This window comes from Setaria viridis, chromosome 5 (assembly GCF_005286985.2).
Source record: "Setaria viridis chromosome 5, Setaria_viridis_v4.0, whole genome shotgun sequence".
NCBI classification, from domain to species: domain Eukaryota; kingdom Viridiplantae; phylum Streptophyta; class Magnoliopsida; order Poales; family Poaceae; genus Setaria; species Setaria viridis.
Window position 1 is genome coordinate 40,106,614 of NC_048267.2, and position 17,711 is coordinate 40,124,324.

Here is a 17,711-nt window from a genome sequence, read left to right on the forward strand (position 1 = left end):
AAATCCTGGCAAGAAAGAAGAGAGAAAACAACCCAAACCCACTTGCCACCAAAAAGCTGCTACCGAATGCAACAAGAAAGGCAGTATGTTTCTGATTCTAGTTGCAACAGACAACACAAAATATTCGTGAAAGATAGGACTAGGATCTGCAAAGGAACAAATCTGGGGTGTCTTCTCCCCGGCTCAGGAAATCGTCTGTTCGTAAATCGTAAGACTCAAGACTGGTGGTCCTGAAAGAGACGTATGGACGCAGACTGCACAGACCAAGATCTCATCAAAGTCTTAGGCTGCAGTGCTAGCGTACTATACTGTCCGTCCAGCGACCTGATCATGGTGTTTCGCCCAGCTGAATAACCCCTGATGATCGCGAGAACGAAAGCAACGGCTCCTGTGTACTGCGTACGAATGGACAGGTCGCGGGAAGGACGGCGATGGCGACGGCGACTGGGTGTGATCGGGCCATCCAAATTTCCAAATGCTTTCCATGCTCGCGTCGCTGTAATCCACGTGTCTTATACCGTAACCACCTGTGTTAGCGAGAGATGCAGAACAAGAGAGGATAAGGAGGAAGCAGGTTTACGCTAACGAGAGCTCTCGGCAGTGCCGGAACAAAGACACCCGCAACCTGCCAGCTTAATGCGACTTCTTTACCTGAAGTGGTAAGTGGTAAGGAACGCTGCTGTGGCTTTCAGGTTCAATTTACTGCAGACTGAAGAGTGAACGCTGAACGGAGAAGAGTTCACTACAGTAGTTGCTTTCTTTTGAACAGGTAGGTGGGCTTGTGGCAGTGGAGCTGCCCATCAGTAATTTCGTTAGAAGTAAAATGCATAGAGGCCGGATACCGTGCTACAAACAGGGAGATCAAGAGATGGCATATAAACATAACCGTCCTATGATCGCCTAACCGCTGAAGAGAGCTGTGAACGGGAGCACATGGCCGTTTATCCTTCAAAAATATGAGTAACCATACAGCATGTGAACACATTCACCATAATTGCAACTTAAAGGTATTGAGTCACATTACCAGCTCAACCCAAAGGTGGGCCATTCACTGTCAACAAAAGGAACGGCCTTCACTTGGTGGAGTAAATTAGGACCTTCTAGCAGCCTAGCACTACAGGAGTACAGGACACATACGGGGGTAGCGACACTGTATATTCAGATATTTCTATGGTTCAATTAGCCAGCTATTAGGAAAATTTTCTAATAACATCATGAAGTGATTTTTTAGATAAAGCTAAACAAGTATCCTACGTCTTTAGTTCAATTCAAGTGATTATGACATGCATAAGCCACTAGAATCTTACACGTAATCTTATAACTGAGACTAGACAGCAAAGACGAGAATCAAATGGTGCAATGTGTCTGCCTCCATAGTGGAGCCACACAAAGTTGAGAAAGAGAACCATCACTCATCAGTCAATTCCCAGTTGTTATCCATCCAACATTCACCATGATTTTAACAGTAGTAAAATAAAGAGATACCTGGACAAAGAGACATGCTTTGCCCTCCTGGATGGATGAATCGGTGAACCGAGATATCTGAATAGTGCTTGCTTTGAATTAGCTGTTGCTTCATATTCTCAAATTTCAGCGATACAGTAATGTGTATAGTATGAAGAATCGTTCGCAACAACTATTATTTCTTTAATTTGTTTTCAAATCTACGTCTGGTTTCTCTTTTTCTTGAATATATCATCTTTATATTAAGAAGGGAGAATAGAGAAAATGCAGAGGGAAAGACAAGATCCAAAATGATTACAGCTTCTCGTTCAACCTGTAGCCCTGTACCTTGATTTCCTGATTGGATACAGCTTTTGTGCAACCATTATATCCTTGGAAAGTGAAATGGACACGGTTTAGCAGCCAGGAATGAACTGTAAGCTTGACCAGAGAGGTAGCCCATGCATACGCGCCAGACGAGTCATAATCTGCCCTGGCTTGACCTTACCAGAAAAGCACAATACACCTAAATCACTATACAAATGCCAAAACTTGATTGTATTCTAACGCCTTGTTTATTCCTTCAAATGGTTGCTGTAGCCCCCAACTTGCTGATGTGCAAGCAAATAGGTGCCCACTTCATCCATGAATTCCATGGTACCGAAACCCCACTAGGGAGGACCCCCCCTACACACACCATTGCGGTTGCCTGTATGACTAAGATACACTAACCATCATCTCCCAGTGCTTGTCAAAATTATGCAGCCACATGTACTGACTGATCCAGTGCTCCCTGCATTATCTTGCACCTCTCCTCTTTCCATCGCGTTGCCCCATAGCTGTTTCGATACCGATGTGCACGTAGTACGATCTTGATTAGGTGATTTGCCAAGCAGCCTTTTACATGTGTGGGAACACCTGGACATCACCGAGTTTGTTACGCCCACGAACGACCTCTGAAAACGATAAGCTACCTGCGCAGCGACAAGACCTCGACCATTTCCCCTTGGCAGAGAGCAGCCGGAAGCTCGATTAAGCACCTGATTGAAATGGGAGTCATAATGCCGATCAGCTCTGTTCCTCCTAACGATCGTACCGTAGCAGACACCGATTCGCAGAATGAATGAATGCCTCCTTTAGTTTTTAGGCAGGGGAGCAGGTAAACAAAACCGTCAGAAAGTGATCACAGCCATGTGCTTAGCGTCTCCTCCAGTGGTATCATAGATTACCGATCCGTGTACCTCCACTAAAATAATCGGTCGGTTTGCTCTCCTGCCAGTTGCCACATAGTCGCCGAAGCACACAGGAAACAACAGGAGCAGACAAGCCGGAATGAACGCGCCTGCGTTTTTCCTACGGTTTCGGCGGCAACCTCCGTACGCGCGGCATAGAAAAACCCCGTCGGAAACGAGAGACTCAGAGAGAGGAGAGGAGGTTGGTTGGGCGCGGTGGAGGTGTTGCGTTGCCTCTGACTCCGGCGTCTGGTCTCCCTCTCCTGCCCCCGCCCAATAACCCCCAACGTGCGGCCCAGTCTCTCGCCACCAAATTCGCGACGACCCCCGCGGCCTGATTGATCGGGGCGGCGTGCGAGATATGCGGGGGGTAGCAGGCTGCGACCGCGATCGTCTCGCGCGCCTCTCGTCTCGTGAGAGATCGGTTGGGTTCGTCTCCCCTGCAGCAGGAATGCAGGATGATGGTGGTGATCCTAGTCTTGGCGTATAAACAACTGCGGCTCGGAACATTCTATTCCGAGCGCCATTTCTTTAGTGCCAAGCACAACGTCGCACGGCTACGGATTCAACAAGGCCGCGCCGCGCCGGCCCTCTCCGCGTAACTGAAGAATCCGGTGAACGGACGCCAAAGATCGTAGCACCTAATAAAGAAAACCCTTTGCAATGATGGAGCACCAAATCATAGGGATGCCCGGCTTTGGCTGGGTTGGATTCTGGAAACGATCACTCGGTCTATCCTTGGTCCAGTCTGAACACGGCTTTATCTAACCAAACCGATCGTAAGGTCTTGTGCACATTTCTTTTTTCTGAAATGTGAGTTGCAGTTTCTGATTTCTATGACTAAACGCACTCAGCATTCTAGCTATTATAGGTCGAAAGGAGCCTCATGATAATCTCCCTTTCCCTGCTGATCGCAAAAGGAAAACCAAACCAACGTTAAGCTCGCTGTCAGTCGAGCTGGCGGGTGGCTGCCGGGCAGCGGCAGAGCGACGCGGGCCATGGCCGGAGGAGGGACCCCGATGGACGAGGAGCACGTGCGGCTAACCACCGTGGGCCGTGGCCCCCCCACGCAGGACGTCTGCGCACTCATCGCCTCGTCCGGCGACGCGAGCTTGCCCTCTGGCTGACACTGATAGAGACCCACCGACAGCGAGCTCCACTGCCTCGCAAGCAAAAGGCGATCAGTAACCGGCACCACTCATTCTTAAGCTCCCTAGCTCCGTCTGGCCTGGTTCAGGTGTCTCGTTTCTAGCCGTCGTGGGCGCGAGAGCGGCATGGCGCCATGGCCCGACGGCCACCCGTCGTGCGGATGTGGCGTGACGGTTAGGTTGAACGAACGTCCACGGCTTGTCCTCGGCGACAGCTTCATCGTGTACCGGCAGACTCCGCAGCTGTTGATTGCATATGCAGTTTCCAGCTGCCGACGACTGAAGTATGAAGAAGCTCTTAGCTGTGTTACAATTTGGAGACTCAGGGGGTCAAGAAATTTGGTGAGCTAACAGCCTTCGTGTCGTTTCAGTCTTATTGACCAAAAATCTTGGGTGGAAAATGTGTTTCTCTGCAGGGTGATTCCTATTATTTGGTGACAGACGAGTGAAGCATGCATGCTTGCTAAAGCTGTCCTAGCAGGACCATTTTTTTTTTCAGAGGTTGCAATGATAGTTCGTGGTAAAGATGCCTGAAATAAAGTATTCCAGACAGGATTTCAGATCATTGGCGCCTTTCGCAAAAGCTCGACATGGCAACAATACGCATGGCTTTCACATCTGATGCTCTTTTGCAAACCGAAAAGAAACAAGGCTACCTGACACTGACAGGCAGTACGCCACACCCACGGATTTTCAGATGCGTTAAAAAAAAGGATACAATACCTGGCTGCTGACAGCGTTCATGCACTCACAAAAGCAAGGTATACCAGCACCGGCACGATTTACCTTGACATGTACTGCGAGACAAATTCTCCCTGAACCCGATCACAACGCCTGCGCTTTCCGACGTCAGGGATCACGTGGCTCGCTCGGGCTTCTGACATCCCCACCTCACCAAATCCAGTGGCCATGCTTGATGAATGCGTCTCGTACGTCTCGTTCCTGCTCGGACACGAGAATACGAGATGGCTGGCCGGCAGCAACAGGTTTCCAGATCAGCGTCTCCATGCTCCAACAGTAACCCATCATCATGCCTTCCGGCATGCGATCGAGGAGATATGGATTCTCTTGCCTTAGAATCACATCAAGCTCTAGGTGCCCCTTACCTTTCGCAGCCACTTCGATCGGCTGAGAAAGTGTGTTGCTTGGCCCCGTGCGTGTTTGCAGAGAACAGGAAATCTTCAACATGCCTCCATTGTACTCTTGCAAGACTCCTCTACAGTTAAGTACTTGTGATCATCTAATACTAGTACACTACAGCCAAAAGAATGTGATCGTCTTCATGCATTTCTGATGAAGATAGTATATACGTAGGATTTTTTTTTTCCAGCATGCCCGGCGACAAATACGGGCGGCCGCATGGATATCAGGATATGCACGGGCCTTGCACGCATCGGGCTAAGTAACATCAGCACATATCCGGCCGGAGGATAAACTTGTTTGGATTCAAGAAGCTAGCCGGCGATCGTGTGGCTCCAGCCTCTACTACGATACATTGCACGTTTTCCATTTTGTTGCTCCGAAATGAGGAAGAGATCGAACATTTGGCAAAAACCATTTTTGCAAGGTCTGGCCTTCGTCGTACGCGACAAGCATAAATTGACATCAGTGTGCGATGTGCATGGCGGGGGTCTTGGCACATGTTTTTTTTGGGGTAGGGGCGCCTTGTTTGTTTGTCATAACTCATGATTAATTAAGTGCAGATCAGCGAACGGAGCGTAGCTCAGCTGGTAAGATTCTTTGTGGTGGAATCTGTCCATCATACCACTAGGGTTCAAGTCCTCGACTCGATACTGGTGTTTGTATTTTTCTGAATTTATTCCAAGATTTAATAGGCGCTATTCTTTCAGTGGGTGGTAGGTGATGTACCCGTTGATAGTCAGACGTCACTGGTGACTTCATCAATCTCGAGAATTTGCCAGCCCAATCTTTCGGAGGTGCTCATAGGGTAGGGTTGCATGCATGTGGTCGTAGAGTCGAGTGCATATGTGTATGTGAGCGCCTGCGGTTTAGAAAAAAAAATTAAGTGCAGATCACGCTGCACGGAACCACGCTGTGTATACACTCTCTTACATGAGAGGTTGACAATTTGGCATGTACGTGCACGGTGTCACTGAAACGTGGCTCCAACGCTAAAACCATGCAATGTCCTGCGTCTGGAACTAATGATTTATAAACCAAACAGTTGAGAGTTGAGGGTTCATCTTCATCAATAAGACAATAATACCCTAGTCCTTTAACAAAAATTAAATAAATTGGACACTGATACGCCTATAGCTTTTGTCCTCCACCATCCGGGGCCCAGCTGCCAGCGGGCAAAGCCTGAGACCAGCCTGCGCACACGACAAGCACCAACAGGCCCCCACTTTCTTCCCGGGCCCACACCGTCAGACTCCTCCAAGCACCGTGCACCGCCGTCCCACCTCCAAAGGAGCAGGCGCCACGTTTCTCTCCCCGCCTACCTAACGCCCCCTTCCCATCTCTCTCCACACGTTCCTCATCCGACGGAGCGCGGACGCCCACGCTTGCACGGGCACGGCCTTGCCCGTGCGAGAAGCAAGGAGAAACTCGCGCGACACGGTGGCGCGGTGCCCACGTCTCGCCGACCTGATATCTCGCGGAGGGGTGGGGTGAGCCACGCGGGCCGCGGATCCCGCATCCGACGGCTCGCGCGCCGTCGTCAGGTCGATCGCTGTGGCAGCGCGGCGCCTCAACGGCTATAACTGGGAAGGGACGCGCATGTTACCCGCCATCTCTGTCCCCTTCCTCCTCTTGCCATCCCCACCCGGCCACCCCTCACCCGCGCGGGTGGGCCCAGCTGTCTTCCTCCTCCTCAGCTGAGAGCGAGCCGGCCGGCGGCGAGCGGCATTGCGGTCGGCTGGTCGGTGGCGCGGGCATGGCGGGGTACGGGGACCGGCGGTCGCCACCGCTGGATGGCATCGCCGTCGACGGGGGCGGCAGGGCGCAGTCGCCGGGGGCGGGGACGGGGAGGCTCCCGCCGCCGCCGGGCGGGTTCGCGCGCGGGCTCATGAAGCAGCCGTCGCGGCTGGCGTCGGGGGTGCGGCAGTTCGCGTCGAGGGTGTCGATGAAGGTGCCCGAGGGAGTGGCCGGGATGCGCCCGGGCCGGATGACGCGGATGCAGTCCAGCGCCCAGATGGGGCTCCGCGGCCTCCGGTTCCTCGACAAGACCTCCGGCGGGAAGGAGGGGTGGAAGGCCGTCGAGCGCCGCTTCGACGAGATGACAAAGGGCAGCGGGCGACTCCAGAAGGAGAGCTTTGGCAAGTGCATCGGTGAGTAGTACTTCCGATCGAGTTGGCCACTTTTGTCGGTTGGGTTGGGCATGCGCTGGCTGAGTGGTTGGTGCGCTCCAGAGTGCAAATAAACTCCAAACAATCAATCCCCGATAAAAACTACAAGGGCCGTGGTATAACAGCAATGAATATGCATCGGAATCTTGTGTTTTGTGAATTTGTTTTGTTTATTTAGAATCATTTTTGTGCTTGAAACAGCTCTTTGATGATACCATGAACTGTGCCTGTTTCTCCGAAAGAGTTGGCAGGACAAGCCTACCTAACTGAGATCCACTTTCTCCCCAAGAGTCACTGACGAATTTTATCCAGAATGGTCCTTGAACAGTAATAAACTTGAACAAACGAGATCCTAGCACGCAGCCACCACCATAATTCTACCCCATGCTTTGATCAGTGAGAAAGTTGAAGTAGGCGATGCAATAGTAGCAGTAAAATCGTTTCTGAGTATCAGTGTTCATCTTCGCTGGTGCCTGTGATCGATGGATGATCCGTGGTTTACTGACTCATCTCCTTCTCAAAGGCATGGGGGACTCCAAGGAGTTTGCCGGGGAGCTGTTCGTCTCTCTGGCGCGGCGGCGGAACGTGGAGCCAGAGGACGGCATCACCAAGGAGCAACTCAAGGAGTTCTGGGAGGAGATGACCGACCAGAACTTCGACTCGCGGCTGCGCATTTTCTTTGACATGTAAAGGTCCACCGCCTTCCCGCGCCAATGAAATTTTTTCATAAACTGACGGAGCGAACCCTGCTGATACAGGTGCGACAAGAACGGTGATGGGATGCTCACGGAAGACGAAGTCAAAGAGGTGAACAAGAGGGATTCACTGAGCTGGATTATCAGACATTTAAAGATGAAATTTCAACGAATTATTTTTTTTACTTTTTTCCGGTAGGTTATTATACTCAGTGCGTCAGCGAACAAGCTGGCCAAGTTGAAGGGGCACGCGGCGACCTACGCGTCACTGATCATGGAGGAGCTCGACCCAGACGACCGTGGCTACATCGAGGTCGTGTCCGCACAGACACATTGTTTTATTTCCCACCAAGAGGGACTAATAATGATCTGGTATGCTCACGGCGTGCTTCGACAATGCAGATTTGGCAGCTGGAGACGCTGCTCCGTGGCATGGTGAGCGCGCAGGCGCCGGAGAAGCTGAAGCGCACGACGTCGAGCCTGGCGCGCACGATGATCCCATCGCGGTACCGGAGCCCGCTGAAGCGGCACCTATCCAAGACGGCGGACTTCATCCACGAGAACTGGAAGCGGATATGGCTCGTCACGCTGTGGCTGGTCGTCAACCTCGCCCTGTTCGTGTTCAAGTTCGAGCAGTACAAGCGCCGGACCTCGTTCCAGGTGATGGGCTACTGCGTCTGTGTCGCCAAGGGTGCTGCCGAGACCCTCAAGCTCAACATGGCGCTCATCCTGCTACCCGTCTGCCGGAACACATTGACGACGCTCAGGTCCACCGCGCTCAACCATGTCATACCCTTCGACGACAACATCAACTTCCACAAGATCATGGCGCTGTCGATTGCTATTGCCACGGCGATCCACACGCTCGCGCACGTCACCTGCGACTTCCCGAGGCTGACCAGCTACCCAACGGACAAGTTCATGGCCACCTTGGGGTCGAACTTTCACTACAAGCAGCCAACGTACTCGGACCTGCTTCAGAGCATACCGGGGGTCACCGGCATCCTCATGATCATCATAATGTCCTTCTCCTTCACGCTGGCAACGCACTCCTTCAGGCGGAGCGTGGTGAAGCTGCCGTCGCCCCTGCACCACCTTGCCGGTTTCAATGCCTTCTGGTACGCCCACCACCTGCTGGTCCTCGCGTATATCCTGCTGGTGGTGCACTCCTACTTCATATTCCTCACCAGGGAGTGGTACAAGAAGACGGTAATCCTCACACACCTTCCTTTAACTTGTTACTCTTTTTTTCCATTCAATTCAATCTTGGGAACAGTGAAATGACCTGTTCATGATCTCAATTGTTCATTCAGACATGGATGTACCTGATTGTCCCTGTCCTCTTCTATGCCTGTGAAAGAACTATCAGAAAAGTCCGTGAGAACAACTATCGCGTGAGCATTCTGAAGGTAAGCTACTGAATTAACATGATTTGGTTCATTCTGAATGAACTGGTAATTGAATGCGGCGATGTATATGCAGGCATCAATTTATCCGGGAAATGTGCTCTCTATTCACATGAAGAAGCCACCAGGCTTCAAGTACAAGAGTGGAATGTACCTATTTGTAAAATGCCCAGATGTCTCGCCTTTCGAATGGTATCATTTCAGCAACTGTTACGAGCATGTCCAAGAAGTATTTATCTGAGATTCTTGCTTACAGTTCTCTGGTTTTCACTTGCAGGCACCCTTTCTCTATTACTTCTGCACCAGGTGATGACTACTTGAGCGTACATATCCGTACGCTTGGTGACTGGACATCTGAACTTCGAAACCATTTTGGAAAGGTCAGTTTGAGGAAACACAACTGCAAGAGTAGAAATATCTTTTATTTAAGAATTATTAAAGAATAACGTGGATTATCGAAAATGAACAACTTCGGAATCGTACAGGCTTGTGAGGCACAAGTAACTTCCAAGAAGGCCACCCTCACAAGACTTGAAACTACAGTTGTGGCAGATGCCCAGATAGAGGACACCAGGTGCTTGGCTTCATATTTTTCATATTCTAATCTTTATTGGTTTTGAGATGTCATTGACACTTGCAAACATTTCCTAACTTGATCAGCATTTTTGTGTTGCCTTAGGTTTCCTAGGGTCTACATTGATGGGCCTTATGGAGCACCAGCACAGAATTACAAGAAATATGATATTCTTTTGCTTATCGGTCTTGGAATTGGAGCAACTCCTTTCATCAGCATACTGAAGGATATGTTGAACAACCTAAAATCCAACGAAGTAAATTTCTCTTTTCATGCAAATTATTACTTCTAATGCTATAAAACTCAAGGATAGTTGATAACTATATTAATTCGATCTCAACAGGAGGTAGAGAGCATCCACGGCTCTGAGATAGGCAGCTTCAAGAACAATGGCCCAGGAAGAGCTTACTTTTACTGGGTTACCAGGGAGCAAGGATCCTTCGAATGGTTCAAAGGAGTCATGAATGATGTTGCTGAAAGCGACCACAGCGTACCGTCTCACTCTTATTTCCCTGAACTGCATCTTCCCGTACCATCCTTCCATCCGCAGAAACAGAAATTAATAGAAAATCTGGCAACTGCAGAATGTTATAGAGATGCACAATTACCTAACCAGCGTCTATGAAGAAGGCGACGCAAGGTCAGCTCTGATTGCCATGGTCCAATCACTTCAGCATGCAAAAAATGGCGTGGACATCGTCTCTGGCAGCAGGGTATTCTCTCCATCTTCTCGCTTTGTTCAATCTGCAAATGATTTCACATATTGTTTTTGTTTATCCGATTCCTCTGTTGCAGATTCGGACACATTTTGCAAGACCAAATTGGAGAAAAGTATTCTCTGATTTGGCCAATGCCCACAGGAACTCTCGCATCGGTGAGCTACTTTAACGGATTATCTTGTCACAATATAATTCAACTTCTAAGTGCGACCGCTAATGTATTCTTAAAACTTTCAGGCGTTTTCTACTGCGGATCTCCAACGCTCACAAAACAACTCAAGGAACTTTCAAAAGAATTCAGCCAGACAACAACGACTAGGTTCCATTTCCACAAGGAAAACTTCTAAGACCATATGTACCAGAAGAATTTCAAACAGATTGCAAAATGCAAACATACTTGTATAGGAAGGATTACAATAGGATTGGTATAGCAGACTTAGCTTTACAAGTTTTGTTGTACGCCAGGTTGTACAAAATATGGGTTGAAAGCTAGATGTAAGCATCATACATAGATTCTGAAATGCTCACAGATTTCTATATTGGAGAAGCGAAACTACTTGTTTCCTAGAACTACTGAGTTCCTGATGATGTGCCTTGGACACGCAAACTTTCTCTTTTAAGTTTTTCTGCCCGAGCTGTCATTGTATTGCGCATAAGGGTGCTATTCTGTTGCCTGGAAGATTCTTGCGCATTGTCTTGCACTGGCACAAGAGCCAGAGAATCCGGAATGTTTTCTGCGCTCTGAGAATTTCCAGAAGCATTTCTGTTCTTCGGAGGCCTGCCTCTTTTTTTAGGTGGATTATTAGCAGATAAAGATCCATCTTTTCGAGGCCTGCCCCTCTTTCTAGGTTGATTACAAGCCAGCAAGCATGCTTGAGCATTTCCTCCTGCTGTGACAGCCACTAACTGACCACTCATTGCATCATTGTCCGATTGTTGGCCTTGGCCTTCTACTCCAACATTTGGTGTTTTCTTCGTATTACCATCCATTGTAGCATAAACTTTCTTTGGTCTACCCACCTTAGGAACTGATCCCTGAACTTTGAATTTGTCCATAACAAGTGTTTTTAGTGGAACAGTTATGTCCAACGGTAGCAGGATCTCCTCGAGTTCACACCATTCAAGATCTTCCTGGTCTCCATCATCATAGATGACATTGTACCAGTTGCTTTCACTGTCATACTTGGCTACTTTCCCAACGTAATACGTGTCTCCGAAAAGCTTCCTCACTTTCCTCCCTTCTAGCCACTCACCAAAACGAGGATCAACTTGAGATTCTGCATCATTTTTTACCTCAGGTTGAGAACCAGCAGTGCAATCAGGGGGCAAGTCTGGAACACCATTGATAATGATGGCAGGCTCTCTGGCAACTTTGATGACAGATGCAGCTTCTGACTCTTTGCCATCAGCCCCTTTCATGGTACTCTATAAAAAACATATGAAAAAAATCAGAAAACAAGTTGATATATGCTGGCATTAAGCAAGAGGTCACAGGGCCGGCAGCAATGAACCAAGGAACTCACAGTTCACAGCTATAATATTATGCAGGACTTAGCTGACTCAGGGATGTGGACACAAGACACATAAAAGGTATTTGCAAACACCTAGGAAGTACTGTACTTCACAGAAAAGAAATATTATTACCAACTGAGTTTCAACATGGCACTGGACACCTGTTACCCTCAACTAACACTAGCACTTTCCTCTGTCAAGCCACCCATATAAGCATTGTAGTAGGGATTGCAACCAGTAGCTCATGCTTAAACTGGTGATTTTCCAGTTGTGCTTCTCGTTTAGGAATCAACTTGCAATGAATCAAATGACAATCTAAAACATAACAATGATAAGTACATCAGCTTTAACTTTGCCATTACAGTTTCAAGATTAAACTCAATTGAGATTGTTTATTACTTTATATTAGGCCTTCCAGACAAAATGGCTGCCATAAGTGGCATCACTATTTTTTCCATATGGTTTTGTTTGGGGGAAGGGTGAAAACTAATGGGCACAGACTAACTGTTAGTACCCCCAACCAACTTCTAAACCTTCCAACTCGGATAATAATTATAATCCAGCTATCTAAGTCTGCTCAGGACATGACTATCTTTTTCAAGTTGGGTCAGACAAAAACTAGGTTAGAAATTTCAGCGAAACTACCAAATGATCCCCATATTGAACACACAAGTAGATGCTGGGTTGAACCTGCATCTCTGTGCATTTTCCAATCTAACAAAAAATAATTTTTCATGGAAAGAATACAAAACAATAGGTTAAATTGGACACAATATCTCCATTTGTTCCCTGGATTTTTTTCAATCAGATACCCAAATGTGAAATAAATCTCATGATGAAAGTATGCATAGTTAAGCTGCTGAAGTACTAGTACTACTACTAATAGGATTCAGGAGTAGGACTACAGAAAAATTATACAAGTCCTATGGTTCCCCATGGGTCTGAAGACAAGTATTCACATCAACCACCATTTCTCAAATCTCGATGGCGATACCATTTTACAGTCCATGTTCCTGACCAAAGGAAACATTAAGTTCAGAGGAAACTGGGTCAACAAATTATTTTACTAGCAAGAGAACATGTCAATGGCAGATTAGGACTATAGGTATTTTCGACGAAAAGAGGTAGAGCTTAGACAGGCTACTGCTAACAGAACACAACAGGGCTTAAGTTCAGTTGAGATCTTCAGTTTAAAACAACTGTCCATTCAATTCATATTGGAGACGGATGCAGGGGCGGACCCAGTTTAGGACATGGGTGTACACATGTACATCCGATAATTGCTTGAAAAAAATTCGAAGTTTTGAAGAATACATGGTCAGATCCAAATATAAATAGCATACATCAGGGTTTGGGGATTCGATTCCGCACCGCAGGAAGGGAAGGGAATAGGTGGGCGTACCTGTCTGATGTTCGTCGCCGGCGCCCGACGAAGGCCAGATGGTCGACCGACAAAAGACCTGGCAGTGGCTGCTCGCCTTGTCGTCGCCGCTAGGAAATAAGGCCGAGAGGGTTGGGTGGAGCGGAGAAAGGCAAAGGAAAGGGAAAATTGGCCGCTGGGAAACAAAAGCCTGAGTCCAGGCGCGGGGAGGAGGGGCTTCAGCTGCGAGGCGCACGCGGGCGCTAGGGAGGATGGGGAGGGCGGCTCGGCCGGTCGGGGTTGGAGAAGACGGACTGCTGCGGCGGCGGCGTCGCTTTTCTGCGGCACCTGAGCGGAGCGGAGCGGACTTTAGGAGCCGAAGGGTGCTTGGGCTGGACGCCCGGGCCTTTGGTTGGGCCAACATGGGAGAGACCTGAGTAAATCTGGAGAGGGAGCAAAAGCCGCCCGGTTCGTACAGAACCGCCCGGTTTGTCGGCTGTTACGGTTTTATCGGTCCGATTGCATGGACGACGGTCTTTTACTTTTACCGGTCGAACATCGACCGGTCCGATCGGTCCTAATAACTATAATTCAGCCAGTTGGAGTCAAGTTGGGGCAGATATCATACGTAAATAGAATGGAGTGTGAAAAAAGAAAAAATTATGGTGGAAAAAGAAAAAACATAAAAAGTATCATACGTAAATGAAAACAAGTAAACAAAGAGTTATATAATACATTCATCGATCTATTTACTAATCTTTTTATTACATATAAAATTGAATTATAGATTAAGAAAAAAATTAAAACTCGTCTGTACAAACATGTAAAATATGTAAGGGCATATTGGACATTTAATATTTTATATCTATAAACAAAAAATAGGAAAGATCATTCTATCAAATGGTTTTCAAAATGACTTTGGCTCCACCAGAGAGGTCACAGCTAGAGCTGTTTTAGCCACAGTCAACACCTTGCTTAACTAGCCCTCAATGTCTTCCGGCAAATACGTATTTTCTTAGTGGTTCACGGCTAGACTTACAAGCCGACTCGGCTTGGCTTGTTAATAAAATAAGAAAAAAATCTACCTCAGCTCACGTCGTTAGCAGCTCAAGTCAGCTCATTTACCTCGCGAGCCACGCACACAAGGCAAGCACAGAACAGACACACAAAATCAAAGCAATTTGTATTTAGAAAATGTATTCAATTTCTATAACTTTTCAAAAGGAATCACGAGGATCAATACACACATGAACTCAATGAACCGCAAGACCCTGCAACTTAAGAAATTCTTAAAAATTCAAAATCATTGAACCCAAAAATCAAATTATGCATATGTAAATACATTTTGGTGTCACGGGAGATCCCATCGAAAGGTATGCATGCGTCTGCGATGTTGGCAAATGTCGGGTATGCATGCGTCTGCGATGTTGGCAAATGTCGGGTAGCCGAATGGATAGGAGGAATAGGAAAGTTTGTTAGGGTTTACGATTCTTGTCCATTTTTACTATGTGCACGAGCGATGGAAGCTGATGGATGGCAGTGAATGAACGAGATTGGATGCATATCCATATGCAGCGATGTTGACGCTCGTTATTGACACACTTTTAGTGCTATTTAAGTGGTATTTTCATACATATTCTTTTACCAACCCACCACTTGGCACCTGAAATAACCCCGTTTTCGCATATGCATTGTGTTTTGGAGGACATTCTGTTTTTGCAGAAAATTGGACCTAAAAGCATATTTTTGGATAAAGCCTTGAACAAGCAACGAACCTGTCAAAGACGAAGGCCAGCGGGCTCAGAAAGAGCCCAAACCGATCAGCCTGGTGAAGTCCAAGTCGATCGGCCAGGGGTCTTCTGGCCCCCTCCGACGCTCATTTGTGGCAAGCACTCCTCCAAGATTACTTAAGGGCTAAGATTGTAAAGATATGGCTAGTATCACTTCAGGATCAAAAAGGAATCGAAGAAAATCAAGCGGAGATTTGGAAAGCTATCGACATGTTAGGCCTACATGTATAAAAAATAAGCTTCCAGAACATCAGAGGAGACTTGGCGATGAAGTTGGGCGCGAAGGGATAAAAGGAAGAGCCGGGCCGATAGCCTAGACCCCCAGGCCGATTGGCCTAAGGCTTTCCTTACTCCCCTCGCCTTCCAATTTTTGCCACGCGCCCTCCAGACTATAAATACCCCAAAAATTCACCGAGCCCCAAGATCCATGAACTCGACGAATAGAAAGACATACTAGAAGGAGCTGAGGGCTGCTGCAAGTCTTCAAGGTTGTCTAGGAGATGGCTTAGGCTAGACCTTAGCCGCCATGGTCGTCCCTACGCGGCGAAGTCATGGTGGAGTTCTGGAGCCAAGCCTTGTGATCATCAAGGCTTATGTACACATGATGGTGATATCAATCTAATATGATGCTTAATTTGATTTACTATGATGCATGCTTATTCTCATATGTTTAGCTAGCATATGTTCTTAGTAGGAATAGATGTAATCGTGGTGATTATTCTATGTCTTGTGGATACATCTTAGTAGTGCGTAGGAAGTCGGTGTGATTACCTTTGCGTGGTGACAACATGTGGGAGGAAAAAGGTCGAACGATTGCGTGATGTTGAGTGGAATCAATGGCGAGTATTGTGGGAGTTGTTGAGGTAAAGCGTTAGGAAATTGGGGGTGTTAACACGCAACACAGTGGTGACCACAAGAAAGTAGGCCGCTTGCGAGCCGCCTTTACGAGAGATGACTCTTTATCAAGGTGCTACATAAATTGGTTACCACTTTGGCTGGAACTACAACAAGACAATAGGCTCATGCTGCTTTTGCTTGTGTTACCTCATATATATGGATGCGATCATGTTTACCATGTCTATAATAATTATCTCATGATTGGGTTTACCTTTATATGCAATTCATGCTTCATGATAGGACTAGACCCGTTTAGCTAGATAGAGAACCCTAGTCAAATTGCTGTCGATCCATGGATTGATAAACCTTGGATGAAATACTCTAAGGGAAAAGCTACGATGATCCGTGTGCTTGCGGTTCACAACTTGACGTGTTAACTACCATCAACAAGCAATGATAACCTAAAGTCTACTGGAAGCGCACACAAGGTAGTCGTGCAATGCAGCATGCCACATAGTAGCAAGGTTGATTATAGAGAATATGTATACGAGAGAGCTTGTCGAGTAGAGTTTTAGTTGTGGAGCCATAATGCACACATCAACAACAACGTTAGCATCAAGACCCTAAAGGTAACTGATCCTCACAGTCTTAACCCATCAACTTTGGGATTTGGGTTTTAAGAAATTTGGCAAATTTTCTTGGTAGAGGATTTTTCAATTTTTTTTGGAAACATGTCCTATCATTGCATGTCGCCGGTGTCCAATTTTGAGAGGCGACGGATTTCGTCACCACACGAGAGTGCATGAAGCGGTGTAGACTACACAAGATTCATTTCACATAAATCCATTCTTTCATGCTCTTATATTTCCTTATTTGTATGACCCCAAATGTAATGTTATTTATCTTTCCATGTTCCATCATGGAACCGGGTAGCTAGGTACCCTAATGTTGTCATTCATCAACACTGTGACACGTGCAAATGGACGTACATGAAGGAAGGAGGCCATGCCAGGCTCGGATATGATGGGCCACAACATCACATACATCTGCACCGTCAATGAGCACAAAAGTAAAGTTTGTATTGCTGTAAGCAAGTCTCCATAACACCATAAGTATATACCTTATCGGTTCCTTTATAGGTGCCTACGCGAATAACACCATTGATCATGCAGCTATCGGACAATCTTAGCACCTTGATCTGCAAAAGATGGGACTGACTACACATATACCAATACCTAAGAGAAGCAATCATAAAAATTAAAGTTCATTAAAAATGATTTGCCCATGTATCATTGTATGTTAAATCGGTAAAGTTATAGAATATTTCAGCATAAATACACATCATTTATTCCAATGAAAATTATAAATGGTAATCCTTCCTTATTTGATAAAAAATATTTATATTTTTTACATAACATGCTAGTTGTTACCTCCAAAAATCTTTACCTCGCAAAGAATACTTCTAGAATATTTTTGAAATTAAATAGATATACAATTTTTCAGAAATAATATAGAAATCATGTAAAACTTATTACTTGTAAAGATGCTTCTGGATAACAGATTTTATAAAGAAAATGATATTGATATTTCTATATAAAAATGGTAGTGTATGTGTTCAAATTAAATATGGTCATATGGGAGAAATAGCATACTTTGTATTTTGGTTAGCACAATTATATTATGATCA

General features: G+C 46.7%; 2 protein-coding genes across 5 annotated transcripts; one reads left to right on the forward strand and one right to left on the reverse strand.

Annotated features, from left to right (window-relative positions):
* The first annotated feature begins 6,570 nt into the window (after window positions 1-6,570).
* LOC117856101 (putative respiratory burst oxidase homolog protein H) lies at window positions 6,571-11,095 on the forward strand. The gene is made up of 14 exons (XM_034738534.2): window positions 6,571-7,113; window positions 7,655-7,817; window positions 7,890-7,938; window positions 8,026-8,139; window positions 8,229-9,035; window positions 9,140-9,235; window positions 9,309-9,424; window positions 9,510-9,612; window positions 9,718-9,806; window positions 9,912-10,062; window positions 10,150-10,296; window positions 10,391-10,519; window positions 10,602-10,680; window positions 10,763-11,095. Exons 1-14 carry the CDS (start codon window positions 6,720-6,722, stop codon window positions 10,870-10,872), a joined length of 2,547 nt encoding a protein of 848 aa, XP_034594425.1. The 5' UTR covers window positions 6,571-6,719; the 3' UTR covers window positions 10,873-11,095.
* Window positions 10,882-13,807, reverse strand: LOC117856102 (uncharacterized). Of its 4 annotated transcripts, none has more exons than XM_034738535.2 (3): window positions 13,440-13,807; window positions 13,032-13,050; window positions 10,882-11,950 (listed from the first exon to the last, which is right to left on the reverse strand). In XM_034738535.2, the coding sequence occupies exons 2-3, from the start codon at window positions 13,044-13,046 to the stop codon at window positions 11,096-11,098; spliced, it is 870 nt and encodes a 289-aa protein (XP_034594426.1). In that variant the 5' UTR covers window positions 13,047-13,050; window positions 13,440-13,807; the 3' UTR covers window positions 10,882-11,095. The 4 variants fall into 4 exon arrangements, with proteins under 4 accessions (XP_034594426.1, XP_034594429.1, XP_034594427.1 ...); XM_034738538.2 differs by having other exon boundaries at window positions 12,956-13,050; XM_034738536.2 differs by having other exon boundaries at window positions 12,170-13,050.
* Between the last annotated feature and the right edge of the window lie 3,904 nt (window positions 13,808-17,711).